We start from the raw sequence: 15,291 nt of genomic DNA, 5'->3' as shown, positions 1-15,291 counted from the left end.
TTATAATAATTTTAGTTAACTTTAAAGAAATTTAGCAATTATTTTGTTTTCCAGGCCTGGTATTTTCTTTGTGGAATCCTAGGCATAATATCTTCTTCTAGCTGTACAACAACATTTTAAAAATAATTTTTTATTTCTAATTGTAGTTGGCACACAATATTATATTAGATTCAAATGTACAACATTAGACATTTGTATATGTTATGAAGTGATTACTCCCATAAATTTATCTGTCTGACATCATATAGTTATTATAATATTATTGACTGTATTTTTTGTGCTATATATTACATCCCCATGACTATTTTGTAATTACCAATTTGTACTTCTTAATCCCATCCTTTTTCCACCCCCACCCGCTTCCAGCTGGCAGACATCAAAATGTTCTTTGTATATATGAGTTTATTTCTTTAATTTTTGTTTGTTTGTTTGTTTTTATATTCCACATGTAAGTCGAATCATATGGCATTTGTTCTTCTCTGTCCAACTTATTTTACTTAGCAGATTACTCCCTAGGTCCATCCTTGTTGTTGCAGATGGCAATATTTCATTCTTTTTTATGGCTGAGTAATATCCCATTTTACATATGTACCACCTCTGCATTATCTATTCACCCATTGATGGACACTGAGGTTGACTCCATATCTTGGCTATTGTAAATAATACTAGATTGAAGGTATGGATTCTCACGTCCCTTCAAAGTAATGTCTGGGTTTCTTCAAATAAACACTCAGAAGTGAAATGCTTTTCATCACTTTGAATATTTCTTGCTATTCTTCTGGCCTGTAAAGTTTCTGTTGAGAAATCAGCTGACAGTTTCATGGAGCTCTCTCCTAGGTAACTAACTGATTTTCTCTTGCTGCTTTTTAGATTCTCTCCTTGTCATTAGACTAGGCATTTTAATTATGATATATCCTGGTGTTGGCCTCTTTGGGTTCATCTTGTTTGGAACTCTCTCCTGTGCTTCCTGGGCTTTTATGTCTATTTTCTTTGCCAGGTTAGGGACATTTGCAGTCATTATTTCTTGAAATAAGGTTTCAATTTCTTACACTCTCTCTTCTTCTGGTACCCCTCTGATGCAAATTTTGGTATGCTTGATGTTGTCCCAGAAGGCTCTTAAACTATCCTCATCTTTTGCATCCTTTTTTTCTTGCTGTTGTTCTGACTGTTTTATGATACCTTATCTTCTATATCTCTGATTTGTTTCTCTGCTTTATTTAATCTACTGTCGATTCCCTCTAAAGTATTCTTCATTTCAGTTATTGTAGTCTTCATTTCTGAGTGTTTTTTTCATGTTTTCTCTCTCCATTTTTCTGTTTTTAAAATTTCTTTGTTGTAGTTCTCATTGAGTTCATTTACTCTTCCCCTAAGTTGATTGAGTATTTTTATAAACAGTGTTTTGAACGCTGCATCTGGCAGGTTGCTTGTCTTCATTTTGTTTAGTTCTTTTTCTGGAGCTTTGTTCTATTCTTTCATTTCAGACATGTTTCTTTGTCTCCCTGTTTTGGCTTCCTCCCTGTGTTTTTTCTGTGTATTAGGTAGGACTCCTATATCTCCCTCTCTTTTTAGGGTGCCCTATGTAGTAGGTATCCTATGGGAACCAGTAGCGCAATCTTTTCTGGTTACCTGAGCCAGGTGCTCCAAGTGTGTCCCTTTTATGGATTTCATTTACCCTCCTTTTGTATTTGTAACTTGGTTGCTGTTTGCCCATGGCTTAGAAGGGTTAACTCTCAGGCTGATTCATTGTGATGACTGGCTGATGAGGGGCTGACCCTATAAAGCAAAACTGACTTTATCACAGCTCTGGTTCCTGCTCATTCTGCTCTTTGGGTATGTCATCCTCAGATGCAGTCCCTGTCTGAAGCTGGCACTTTCAGGGCCTCCTGGGAGGGACTCTGTCACAGGCCAAGTGCAGCTGCAGCCTCTGCCCTGCCCAGGGCCACCTGGCAAGTGTCACCAAGTAATCTGCAGGTGACTGCCACTCGCACTGGTCTTGGAGGTGCCTTAAAAATACAAGCCGCAAACCAAGGCCAGCTTCTCCTATGGTAGGCTTGAGGCTGCTCAGAAAGAGGTAAGGGATACTTCGAGGCCAGATGCTGCTTGTGTGTTTTGCGAATTTGAGAGATTTTAGGAAACTCTGCAGCATGAGCCAAGACAGGCTGTTTGTATGGAAAATCCATTGGAAGCAGCTTGGTTGGGCTTGCATATTAGGAATAATGGGATATCAAGGAATCACGAGTATGGAACAAATGATGTTAGCCAGCTTTATGGAGACTCAGATATGATGGCTGCCTGTGTCTGCGCACCAGGAACAGGGAGGGCTCAACCAAGGAACAATGGATGTTGACAGCACTTCTGTCTGGGAGAAAGTTGCCCCTCCAGTTCTCCCTTGAAGCCATATAGTTCAACCTCCTCATATGTCCCTGTTGCTTTTCAAGTCACTAGAGCTCAGAGCAAGTTAGTAAGTTTGTGTGCAGGCCCTTTAAGAGGAATGTCTGTGACTCCAGCTGCCCTCTGTCTCACTCAGCCACAATCTCCACTGGTTTTCACAGCCAGAATTTGTGGGGACTTCTCTTTCCAGCACTGGAGCCCTGGGCTTGGAGCCTGGTGTGAGGTTGGGAGCTCTCACTCATTAGAAAGGATCTAGGCAGCCAAGTAATCCCTCTTGATTCTCAACCACCATAGCTGAGCGTGGGACCAGCCTGTTCTGTGTCTCTGTCCCTAGTCTCGAGGTGGCCTCTTCTGTATGTCCCCAGTTGTAGAATGTCTGTTCAGCTAGACTTCAAGCGATTTTCAATTATGATTGTTCTGTAGTTTAGTTGTCATTTTGATGCGGTTGTGAGAAGAGGCGAGCACAGCATTTATCTACTTCACCATCTTGACCAAAATCTGACAATACTTGTTTTTCAGAAACTCTCTTCTGTTCCTTATAATCTTTCTGTTAATGTTGGTGTCATTTTTGTTCTTTGCTGATCTTGTTTCTACTCCTTCACGTGGTAGGTTTCCACAAGTGCCTGTGGCCTGTTATCATTTGTTTATATTTAAGGGTGAGGCACTGAAAAGCTTGTTGGAAATCCATTTAATGAAGTGGGCTGGTAACTTGTTGTCTTTGCTGGGAGTGTCCCAAGTTTATGAAGGTGAAGACCTTTTTTTATGAATCATTTTTATTTTTCTTAAGAGGAACCCTCTAATGTCCTGGTTGGATTCAGATGTTCTGTGTGGCACAGTCAGGGGGGAGTAGGAGCACATCGTTGTATAGTTTGCCTCTTGAACAACTCCTCTATTTTTGGCCTTGAATCTTTTACCCAACATTCATTACTTCTCCAGGGCCTGCAAGAGTTTCAGGTGAGTCTTTTTATAGTAGTAGTTTTGATTAGCACTTGCTGAAAATTTTCAGTTCTAAGTACAAATCTTTCTTAAGCTCAGTATTTTCTTCTAGTGCACCCTTGACTGTTATATAAATAAAGAAATTCCACTTATTCTGGTTTCCCCACAAGAACACTTTGGCTCTATTTTACACAGGTTGGCTCTCCATTAACTGTATTTTACTTTTAAAATGTTTCTGCCACCACAAGCCTCTTGGAAACTCAGTGTGTTTGATATTGTGTGTTTGTTTCTCAGGATGTCCGCTGGAGACCAGAACCCAGAGGACCAGAACCCAGAAGGGCAGTTTTACTATGAGTCCATTTTCAGGCTCTTCAAAGAAAGTAAGGTAGAGATTGCAAGTGCAATAACAGACCCATTCCCTATCTTCATGGGCCTCCGAGACCATGGCTTCATTTCTGAGCAATCGTATCAAGTAAGTGAGCAGAATTTCCTCATGATAAACAACTACTCATTACATTATTGTAAACATCAGGATGCAGTGAACAAGCAAAGTTCCTCTCATGAGTGGGGCACTTCACCATCCTATAAGTTAGGAGGTGACTGGAGAAGCAGCATCACAGAAAGCTTTTCTTCTCTGTAGTAAATGTTGGTGGCGGGGCATGGAGATGGAGATGTGGAAGGACTGGAAATGGGAATGATCCACGGATGCAGAGCATCTTAGGTATATTTATACATTATAACACTGATAACTATAATTAGGATAAATATGTGAATGAATAACGTTCATTACATGAACCTCTTATTTTACATACTTGAACTGAGATGATTAAAACTGATAGGGAACTTGTGTCAATAGGATCGATTCGAAAGCAGGTGCTTGGTGCTCTCTCTCCAAATTGCTTCTTGTTCTTTAGACATTTCTGGAGCCCTAGAATGCAGGTAAAGATTAGTGGTGGGTTTTCCTGGGGATACTGAGGACAAGACTTCTCTTTCTCTTTGTGAATATTCTTTGCCCTATGGCCAGGTTCACAGCAGGGGAGAGTGGTTGTCTGATTTCCTGGAGACTTCAGGCCTAGTCAATACTAGGGGGAGGGCAGTGATTACTGTCTGGTCATGAAAATGGCCACCCATTACCAGTCAGGGCCACTCCTGAAGCATCCTGGCCAGGCTCTTCAAGCCCCCACATTCAACTTTCATTCTTCAAAATTGCTCTGTCATGTGTACATCAATGTCAGAGTCAGGTTCATAAAATGATAGTCTCTTTTTTGCGGGGAGAGTATTTGAAAAGTGATTTAAAGGTATGTAATATTCTAACATTTTACAAGAGAACAAATGGTCTATATATGATCTGAGTCTTCTATAACCCATAAATGCCTATCTACAAAATTGTCCATTCATTATTTTTAAGTATTTTATAGAAGCTTGTAGAAATCTGGTCCCAGTGGAGAGAGTGATGTATAATGTTCTCAGTGAAATGGAGAAGACATTTGACAAGAGAGTTCCGAAAGCGTTGTTCAGCAAAGTTAACATGAAGGCCTATCCTGCTTTACATGAGATTTACAGAAACTTCCAAAATGGTAATTATAACTTTCAGTGACATTTGGGGAATAAATGCATTCTATTCATGATTTGTTCATTTTTTAACATTGGCAATTATTTTATTGAGTGACTACAACATGGCAGGCATAATACAGTGTTGAAGAAAACACACATGACTTGTGTCCTCATGGAGCTGACACATTGTGGGAGTGAGAGACGTTAACCAATTAATCCCACAAATGATTCTTCTGGCAGGACCAGCATTCTGTGTAATGAAACGTAGGATTTTAGCCTCTACTGTTTTGGGGGAGACATGAATTATACTCTTTTGTAGGAAAGGAGGAAGTCCTTTCTGATACTTGAAGACATGTTCAAAGATGAAAAGATATTTTTTGTATTAGAAAATTTGTCATTTAGTGCAGTCTGTCCCAACCCACTTTACTGAGCAAAGAATGGAAAAGTCACAAGAGAAAATCAGCATGTGCCTATGCAATCGGGAGGGGCAGTGTGTGAAAGCGATAAAGTGTGAAAGAAACTTGGGTCTTAAAAAATTCTGTGGCTAAAAAATAGAGCTTTGGTGGGACCGCTTGGACGTTAATTTCAAAGAGAGGAGTTGGATGAGATTTTGAGCATTTAACATAATGTGCCAAGGAATTTCAAGTTTATTATTTGGGAAATAAAGGAATGATAAAGGATTTTTATAAAAGTAAAAGAATTCTAAAAAAAAAAAAATAGAATGTTGATTTGTGAAAACCATGTCATGATTATAATGAGTTATTTCATTTCCACATTATAGTATATCTATGTCAGAGAAAGAAATAATGGAAATCAAATACTTGGTCATGAAATTCAAGTTACTATTTGTAAGCAGGATATCCCCAGGCCATGGGTATGAATGGCAGTTACTACCTACATCTTAGGGGCTCTGATCCTCTCCATGGAATTTTGGGATACCCCTGAGTCTGGCAGCCACGACACACATTTTGGTTGAGGGAACTCCCCATGCTGGGATGATGCACACTTTATGGTCACTAGTGCTACCAGCGAAGTGCACTGCCCAGCACTTGGCCCAATGCAAGTGCCCATGTGCCCCCAGAGGAGATTGGTACAGGAGCCTCCAAGACCACAGTGTCCATGGGTGCTGCAGATCAGTGGAATATCCCACCATATTGAAATGCTTGTCGTAGCCTGCTACACCCCCTCCTCCCATTATGTTCTCTGGACCACTGATGCTCACAGCATTTACCTGCTTAGTCCTCCTCCAATCTTTGTCTGGACATGAAGTCCTGGGTATGACAAATGTAATTTTTTTCTGATAGGTCCTTTCTACCTTAAAAGGGATGGACAGCGGACAAGCTTTAACTCATGATTAACTCCCTTTAAAATGATCAGAGAACAGTAATAGCCAATTTAAAATAAATAATATATGGTAGGACTGTGTCCTGGGTATGACAAATGTAATTTTTTTCTGATAGGTCCTTTCTACCTTCACTCTCACCCTCCTGCTCTTTTCTGTCAGTGGGATTTGTACCCAGTAAGCATGCTCCAACCACTTGTTCTTGGTCAGCATCTTTTTTAATTTCTTTGGTGTTTTTCCTCATCTCTTGAGAGTCTTGCTTTTCTATCTGCCTAGTCACCTTGAAATGCAGCTCTGAAGTGAGATGCCATGGACTGGTTTTTTAAACTTCTTGTTACCACTTCGTGGGTCAATGTTATAGCTGTGGTTTATTCACTTCCTGTATGTGCCGTCATAAAATATTCACTTCCTGTTTGTACCTCTTGGAAAATATTTACTTACTGTTTGTGACATAGAGAAAGTAAAGTGTCTTTCCTTTGTTTCCTGGATCCCTCTCATCCATTTCACCCTAGGGAAGTGCTCTTTCTTTAGTGTTATGCCTCTTTCTCTGCAACCACATCTTCTTTAAACTAAGATCCCTTTTCTTCCTTTCTTTTAAATTCTCCATCCTTAAAAGATGTTGGAGTTTCTTTTTTTTCTTTTTTTTTAAAGTAAACATTATCTTTAACATTATCTTTCTTCCAAAGAAATCTCTCTGTTTCTTTTCTATTCCCAGTTACCTGTAGAATTTGCAAAACAAATTCCCCATATATTATTTATTTTAAATTGGCTATTACTGTTCTCTGATCATTTTAAAGGGAGTTAATCATGAGTTAAAGCTTGTCCTCTGTCCATCCCTTTTAAACCTTGAGAGGTGCATCTCTATGTAGAACAGCTGTAGGATTCCAGGAGTAACACCAAGTCACTGGTCCTAGTCGATGGAGTGGCATATAATGTTCTCAGTAAACTTGAGAAGGTGTTTTGAGACCCACGGAAGCCCAAGACTCCCTGAAAGCTGGAAGGTTCTCTCTGAACTACTGGAGTCAAGAATGTACCCAGACCTGAACTGTGAGATGCAGTTCCTGGTCACTGCTTCAGATCTCTAATTGTCTTTTCTTTCCTCTACTCAGTGATTCCTGAGAACTTCAATTACCCAATTACTTATGATGAAGAAAGAAATTACAGCCTTAACTCCCAATTAAGCTGTGAACAAGGTAATTATGACTTGACAAAACTTGTTTCCTCTTGTACTAAGAGGAAAGAAAATCAGAGATCAGGGACTAGGCTCCTGAGTGGACAGTGTTACCTGGGGAAAAATGTAGAGAGATGAGGAAGCTAGAGTAGTGGTGTGTTGTATGGATTCCCAGTTAACCCGCCAGATGTGGAAATCAAGAATATTGCCACATAGATGTAACAACTAAGAAGATGGAACACGAACCCAAGGGAGAAGATCTCACTGAGAACAGGAAGTAGAAATTAGGGAAGAATTGACTGCAGTAATTGTGAGTTAGGAATTCAGTAGATCTGAGAAGGAGCAAGGGTTTTCTCCTACATAACAAGTCCAAAGAAGCCTTTGGTTTGTTCAAAGAAGGAACTATGGTAAATATTACTTGTAATAGAAGAGAAGAAAAGAGTGAGTAGTAATTGTGCGTAGAAGAGAATATGGAAGGTGTGGCGCTGTGTAGAAAAGGAAAGGAGTAAGAAGGGGAGAAGAGAATAAAGGGCATTAATAACTTTAACAATGACGATAGTAACACCTACCTTTCACAGACTACTAGGCATAGGTCAGCACATTATGTGGATGAACACATTTAATGCCCAAATATGAACTATATACTACTGTCATCAATAGCCACCGATTCTACTTTTCAATCATCCTTCCACTCATATTATTACTGATAATTAATCATTAAATTATAATACATAAGACATTAATACTGAACATTGTGATCTCCATCAAGTTACGATAAACCAGATATCCTTTAAAAAGTAGCATCACATTGAATTCTCATTACAATCTATCATTAGGGTTCTGTTATTCCCATTTTCAGGAGAAGAAACGGAGGTGTGAGGGAGGAAAGTTACTGATGTGTGCAGGTCACACAACTGGAATTGGCATATATAGGACTCTGAACTTTTTTTTCATACCAGTTGAAAGCAAAGCCTTCGGACGCCCCACTACCAGCCTTCAAGTCTTGGCTCTACTACCTGCTTACGTGGGCTAATTACTTCCTTTCTGTGTTTCAGTTTCCTCACCAATAAATCTGTATCTATATCTATATCATCTATATCTATATATCTATATCTATATTTATCTATATCTAAACTAAGGTTTGTGAGAATTAAGGGATTTAATTTATGTGAAGCTCTGAGAATAATTCGTGGCACAATGTAATTGCTATGTGTTGTATATTGTCAATGTGTATCTGACTCCAAGAGCTAGATATTTACTCAGTGCTCAACATTTTGAGAATTTTTTCCTCAGAGATCAACTGAAGAAAAAATTATTTTCCAGGCTCGAGTAGCAGTGAGTGAAACAACCTTCAATTCCAAGAAAAGGTCTTGATCCTCAGGCCAAATGATCTATGACAAATTTATTTATTTGTTAAATGTTGACTTCTTTTTTCTTGGAAATAGCCAATGTAAGCAAACCATAAGAAGATAATCAGCATTGTAGAATGCTGTTAATATCTATCCTTTATTTGGATGTATATCACAGGTGTTATATATTTTTAAGCATATTAATACAGTCATATAAAATTTGGATCTATTTTAATAATTATAATTTTTTGTATAAAGACGAACATCTAAAAATCTAAAATATACATTAAAATATACAAAGCATATAAAATATATTTAGAGATTCATCTACTACTAAGAGTAGGGGGAATTAATGTGGGTGGTGGAAGGTCGAGTAATAATTATCAGAGTAAAATACGTTTATCATAAAGAGAAGAGAAAACAAATTCTTCAACCTTTCTAATGTGATGCAGGTGACACCCAACCTAGAGAAAGAATCCCAGAGCATCTCAGTGATGGACAGCAGATGAATTTAAGGGAAGAAGAGTCATCTCATGATCCGAAAAGTACCGTAGAAACCCAAGAAATGACAAATGAATGTGCCCAAGAATCTGAACAAGCAGGTAAGGTTTATTGACTCTCCAACATTTGCCTGGATAACTTTGAGTGGCGGTAGCCCACACGTCAAGGGAGTAAGGTTGGGTCACCTGTTCAAAATTCAGAAAGGAGGTCTCAAAGAGCCATGAATGAGGGTAGTGGAGCAGACCGGAATCTGAGGGAAGGAGATGTTTCTTTACCAAGAAAAAGGATCTAGTTTCTTTGGCCAAGGACAAAGACCACAAATAGACATGGAAGGTAGGATGCTGTAATACCTTAGTACAGAGAAGGCTGGAAGGGAAAAAGTCAACTCAAAAGGGAAAAGGTAGAAGCCTCACTGGGAAAGGGAGAGACAGAAACACAAAGTGACAGGAGTGGCCAAGGAGAGACATGCCCTCAGAATCAAGGGTGCTCAAACAGTTCTTAGGGCAGAGGCTACAACAGGAACATGACTAGAAGTAGAAATGTGAGAAATGGAAAGAAGTAGCATGAGCTGTGAGCAGACTGCAAAAGATTTGGAAAAAACATGACGAATATAAACCTTCACTCCCACTTCCACAAAGAATAATTCAAGGTAGATATCAAATCTAACAGTCAAGGCTAAAACTATAAAGCTTCTAGAAGAAAACACAGTAGAGGATCTTTGCAACTTAGGTATGCAATAATTTATTATATAGTACAAAAATCATGGCTCATAAAAGAAAAACTTGGTAAATTGTACTGCATCAAAATTAAAAACTTCTCCTTATTCAAAGACAAAATTAAGAAAAACAAGACAAGTCATAGACTCGGTGAAAATATTGCAATGCATGTATCTGACAAAAGGTTGTACCCAGACTATATAGAGAATTCCAATGAACAAACAATAAAAAGACACACAAACAATTCAAAAATGGACAAAAGTCTTGAGCAGACACTTTACTGCAGAAGATACAAAATGGCCAATAAGAATAAAAATGTACAATGTCATTAATCATCAGGGAAATGGTAATTTAAAATCACAGCAGCTTACCATCCATGCACCAGAGTTGCTAAAATTAAAAAGACCGCCAACACCAAATGTTGGTGAGAATATAAAGCAACTAGAACTCCTGCGTATCTTGTGCTGCTCGGAATGTCAACTCACAAGCATTTTGGAAAACTCTTTGGCAGTCTCTTATAAACTTAATCTAGCCCTTAACTCAGCCAGTTCACTCTACTATAAACCATTAAGGTTTATAGTAGCTTTCTTTCTAATAACTAAAATCTAGCAACAAGAAAATGCCCATCAACGGGAGAGTAAATAATGAATCCATGATATTGCGATAGAGTGGAATAATCAGCAATAAAAAGGAATGGACTACTGGTATATGTAATAACATGGGTGAATCCCAAAAACATTATGTTGAGTAAAAGAAGCCAGCCGCAGGGTATATGCTGTGTGATCCTATATGCATGAGCATCACTACAGACAAGTACAGTACCCCAAAGAAAGAACTTATTAGTGGTGATAGAATTCAATGCAGTACCTGGTTACACGTGTAGTAACTGACTGGAACGCAAAGCTCAAGGGGACTTTCTGCCCTGGTAAAAATGTTTCATATTATGACTATTCCATTAGTCACACAGCTGTTTTTTTACTTAAGATGTGTGCATCTCGGAAAAAAGGGGAACAAGTCTCTGTTGGGTTTCAGGTGGGGTCTTTGGTGCTTGAACATCAGAGTTCAGCTTGAGGACTGAGTTCTGTCATTATCTTGTCACCCTATTCAGTGTGCCGTGAACACTCACCTCTCCAAAGAAATAATGTAAGAGGGTTAGAAGAGAGACCCAACTTACTGCCCCAGGACAGACAAGGTAACTGTCATGTAACTCATAGATTCTGTGTTGGATCTTTGTTTAGTCTTCATGGGAGCAAAGACTGCGTCATGTCTCCTATGGTAGGCCTCTGCCAGCTCCGCTCCTCCTACCTGCCCTTACCTGCTCACAGATGTGAGAGAAGCCATGAGAAAGGAATCTGAGCTCCTGAGTAGACATAGCATCCACTGATAAAAAATATAAAACATAAAAAGAGAAACTGGAAAAGGTAGACAGGAGGTAATACAGGACAAGTTACATAAATTAATAGATTTTTAAAAGGAACACGCAATCCTACCATTCCAGGTTGGGGTAGAGATATATTTCAATTTATTTCCCAGAAGAATTAGGAAGCACTTGGAAATAATGTGACATGTCAGGTTCACATGGGGGACCTTCATTACAGAGCTAGCCAGGTGGAGGCCCCTGGTCCCAGAGTCAAAGTCCAGGAGGAGAGTTTTGGAGCTGATGAGAGAGGGGAACCTGGAGGATGAAATCACAGAGAGACAAGAGTTGGAACAATATTGGCAGACAGCAGGTCAACGTAAAGTGAGAGAAACAGACAGAAAGGGAAGTAGCGTAAGACTCAGCTGAGGAGAGATAAAGCTGAAACATCTTTTAAGGATCCGAGACAAAAGCTGAGAGGAGTACATTATGGAAAGAGAAAGATGGAGAGGAAATTAAATGCTGAGAACTGGATAAAGTCAGGGAGATGTAACAGAGTTAAAGCAGAATGGATGGAAGTAGGTTGAGTGTGAAAGAGGATAAAGGGAGAGAGGAATAGATTGAGACACAGGAGGTTTGAGGTAAGGGTATTGGGAATAATCATCTTTGGGCAAGGATTGACAACATTAGCTCTGAGTTTTCAGATGAAACTGGCCGTGATCCTCAAAGTGGCCCTTGCAAAATGCTCAGATCATGACAGGACTCTTTCTGAGGATTCCAGTGATTGCAAAGACCAAATCTCCACCCAGATTATTGCAGAGTCCATTTGTCCATGGACCTGAGAACCAGGGTTGTGATAGAGATGTACACTTGAATTTTTTGAGAACCTTGAACTTAGCACATCCCGAACTAAAAGCAGCATTTTCATTGCTCAAGATAGATCTAACCCGTGCTCGGCATTCTCTCAGTGAGGGATGATGGTTAAGTTAGAATCCTGGGAGTCATCCATGTCTCTATTCGCCCACAAATACATTCTTATTTCTCACTTACCATTGTCATTTCTCATTCACAGTGTTCTCCACCTATCCTACTGTCACTTCCCCAAGGCCAAGTCCGTAATTTAGATTTCCGTCATGGTTCTCAGAGCAACAGCCACCTGCTCATCTCTTCCTGCTAATCTTGCTCCCATCAAATGACTTATTTGCATTTCAACTAGATGGGGCATTTGAAAATGAAATTATATTGTATTGTTTTCCTACCTAGCTTCTTAAAACACTAGTGATTAAATAAAAGTTTCTTTCAGTGGCATCCAAGGTCATCCACAGTGAGCCACCTGGCCACTTTCCCATTCCCACCACCTGCACTATTCAAGATCATATAAACCTTCTTCCCCAATAATTTTTTTTCTTGTAAGTCTTTCTTTTTTTTTTTCTTATGGTGACATTTCTTAACAAAATCCAGTAATTTTCAGGTGTACAATTTAGCAGTAAGGAATATATATATTGCATTGTGTGCTCACCGCCCATAGTTAGATTTCTTTCTGCCACCATATATTTGACCCCTTTTACCCTATCTACCTTCCCCCTACACACTGGTAAAGACTAGTCTGTTATCCATGTCCATGAGTCTCTGTTTGTTTGTCCTGTTCATTTGTTGCTTTTAGGTTTATATCTCACATATAAGTGATATCATGTGGGTTTCAACTTTTTCTGTCTGGCTTATTTCATTTAGCATGATTATTTCAAGGCCCATTCACATTGTTGGAAATGGCAGTATTTCATCTTTTCTTATGGCTGAGTAATATTCTATTGTGTGTACGTACCACAGCTTCTTTATCCAATTGTCTGTTGTAGGACACTTTGGTTACTTTCATGTCCTGGCCACCGTGAATAATACTGCTATGAACATTGATGTGCAAATATCTTTTGCGGCTATGAGTTTTAAAGTCTTTGGAGTAAATATACAGTAGAGGGATTACTGGATCATATGGTAGATCAATTCGTAGTTTTTTGAGGAACCTCCATACTGTTTTCCATAGTGGCTACACCAATTTGCAGTCCCACCAGCAAATTTTTCTCTGCATCCTCTCCAACACTTATTTCTTATCCTGTTGATAACAGCTATTCTTACAGGTGTGAGAAGGTACCTCAATGTGGTCTTCCCCTATAATTTTAATTGTTAAATTTCTCTTTCATATCAGAGCCTTCTCACATGCTTAATTCATAGCTTTCTTCATGTTCCACTTCCCTTCAATTTCCTCTCAACTCTGGTTAAATCCTGCATAAAATTTACTGTCTCAGGAAGGCCTTTCTTTAGAGAAACCTGGAAAGAACAGCTGAGAGCCAAAGGATAGGAAAGAAAGAGCAGTATCATAGGAAGCAAGAGAAAACATTGTAGGAACAGAGAAGAAAAGAGAAACTCACCAGGAGAAAGAGAGGATCCAAGAAACATCAGCAGAGAGTCACAGAGGCAGAGATCGATAACGACCTACAGAATTGAATGAAGGGAGAGGATTTGGACAGAGAACGAGGTGTAGGAAAAGCCAAATCTCCCCTGATGGGAGAATCGTTCTCAGTCTCCAGTGAAAGCCACTGAAGCAAAGCTAACTTCAGTCAGATTGTTTTGCAGAGTGGGCCATTCCAGTTTCTCAGGCTCTCCTGGTTGTCTGATGATTTTCTTGGGGTGATTTCTTTTTGGTCACTAATTGAGATGCTCATGAGATTTCATTCCTTTCTGAAGAGGACAGCAAAGCCTGTTGTGAACCTGGTGATGGAGAAGAGCCTCAGGAAGTCTCGAGCTCCTCATTGGGGTCTGGGGCAGGTAAGGAAGAGGGATTGTCAGTCCTGGACTACGAGGTGTCAGGTGGCTGAATTCAGAACTGGTGTATCCCGATGTGTTAAACTCTGAACATTCTCCACAGTCAAACATTTAGTGTATCTGGAATCCCATGAGTCACATAAATGTTTCTAAGTGCATATTCTAATACAAATATGCCTAAGACACGGCTTGTCTTTCACACCTATTAATAATAAAGACTTGGAATGTATACCTACACTCCCTTTATCTCCTCTAGAGAATAAAAACTAATGATTATTCCCTTCGTAATGAATTATTTTGTGCCTAACTTTGGAAAACCCTCAAAAGAAACACAGTCCTTCCCGTCCACTGCTCTCAAATCTAAATGATAATTTTTGTCAAATATTTTGTATTATGTCACATAATTTTTCAACGAATTTTGGCAAACAAGATGTATTTTTATCTGAAGTGTATATGAGTCTTTTACCAGTTGAAATTGTTCAAGCAAGTGGATGGACTCACTGTGGCAATGACCATGTGGGACTTACGGGGGTTCAGGGCAGCCAGGATCACCTGGATCGCAGGAGACCCAAGAAAGTATGTAGATGCCCTGGGGTGTGGATCAGGGCTCTGTGATAGGAGACTGTCATCCGATGAACATATTTTGATGGCAAGAGCAGGGTAGAGCAGAGAAATGGTAGGTCTGGGACTTGCCATATGTGATGCAAGTGATCAGGACTGAGCTAGAAAGACAAACAGAGCCACGAGTAGGAAAAGTGATAAAGAGTAGTGAAAGGCAATGAAGTAAAAGACCAAGAAGGAAGTCAGGGCCTCAAGGAGATGACCAATCGATCCTTCATGGCATAGAAGCAACAGTGTGTGGTGACAGAAAAATGTGCAGGAGAAAGGAGGTGAATGAGTCTGAGTGGAAATGCGAAGGAATAGACGAAGAGCAAGGGTGTGTGAGATCTTAGGTGAGGTCCTTGGAGCACTGAACCTTTTTTCAAGGAAGCTCACCTGAGTGCTGAACACCAGAAATCAGCATGATCTCACAAAGGTCTGTTTTGTGGTCACCACATTTGGTTGGTTGTTTTCATGTTTCTCTGTAAGCAAGAAACTCCACAGGACCAATGGAGGCAATTGTGAAGATCTCCCTGACCTGCTGGCGGATGATGGGG

The 15,291-nt window shown here is 39.6% G+C and overlaps 1 protein-coding gene across 9 annotated transcripts in view; it reads left to right on the top strand.

The window, feature by feature from the left end:
* LOC120596907 (nuclear body protein SP140-like) overlaps nucleotides 1-15,291 on the top strand; it is a 56,011-nt gene that overhangs the window by 8,366 nt on the left and 32,354 nt on the right. For 6 of the 9 annotated variants that reach the window (XM_039855442.1, XM_039855444.1, XM_039855437.1 and 3 more), the window contains exons 2-6: nucleotides 3,622-3,799; nucleotides 4,736-4,904; nucleotides 7,333-7,416; nucleotides 9,196-9,345; nucleotides 14,057-14,137. In XM_039855442.1, the coding sequence (XP_039711376.1) occupies nucleotides 3,622-3,799; nucleotides 4,736-4,904; nucleotides 7,333-7,416; nucleotides 9,196-9,345; nucleotides 14,057-14,137 (662 nt within the window). Of the gene's footprint in view, nucleotides 1-3,621; nucleotides 3,800-4,735; nucleotides 4,905-7,332; nucleotides 7,417-9,195; nucleotides 9,346-11,068; nucleotides 11,153-14,056; nucleotides 14,138-15,291 lie in introns of all 9 variants that reach the window. The other 3 variants (XM_039855445.1, XM_039855439.1, XM_039855441.1) reach the window with 2 other exon arrangements.

The sequence above is a fragment of the Pteropus medius genome, unplaced genomic scaffold (assembly GCF_902729225.1).
Source record: "Pteropus medius unplaced genomic scaffold, Ma_sr-lr_union100, whole genome shotgun sequence".
Lineage (NCBI taxonomy): Eukaryota > Metazoa > Chordata > Mammalia > Chiroptera > Pteropodidae > Pteropus > Pteropus medius.
The sequence above is the reverse complement of the archived record's forward strand: the minus strand, read 5'-3'. Positions and strand labels throughout refer to the sequence as shown.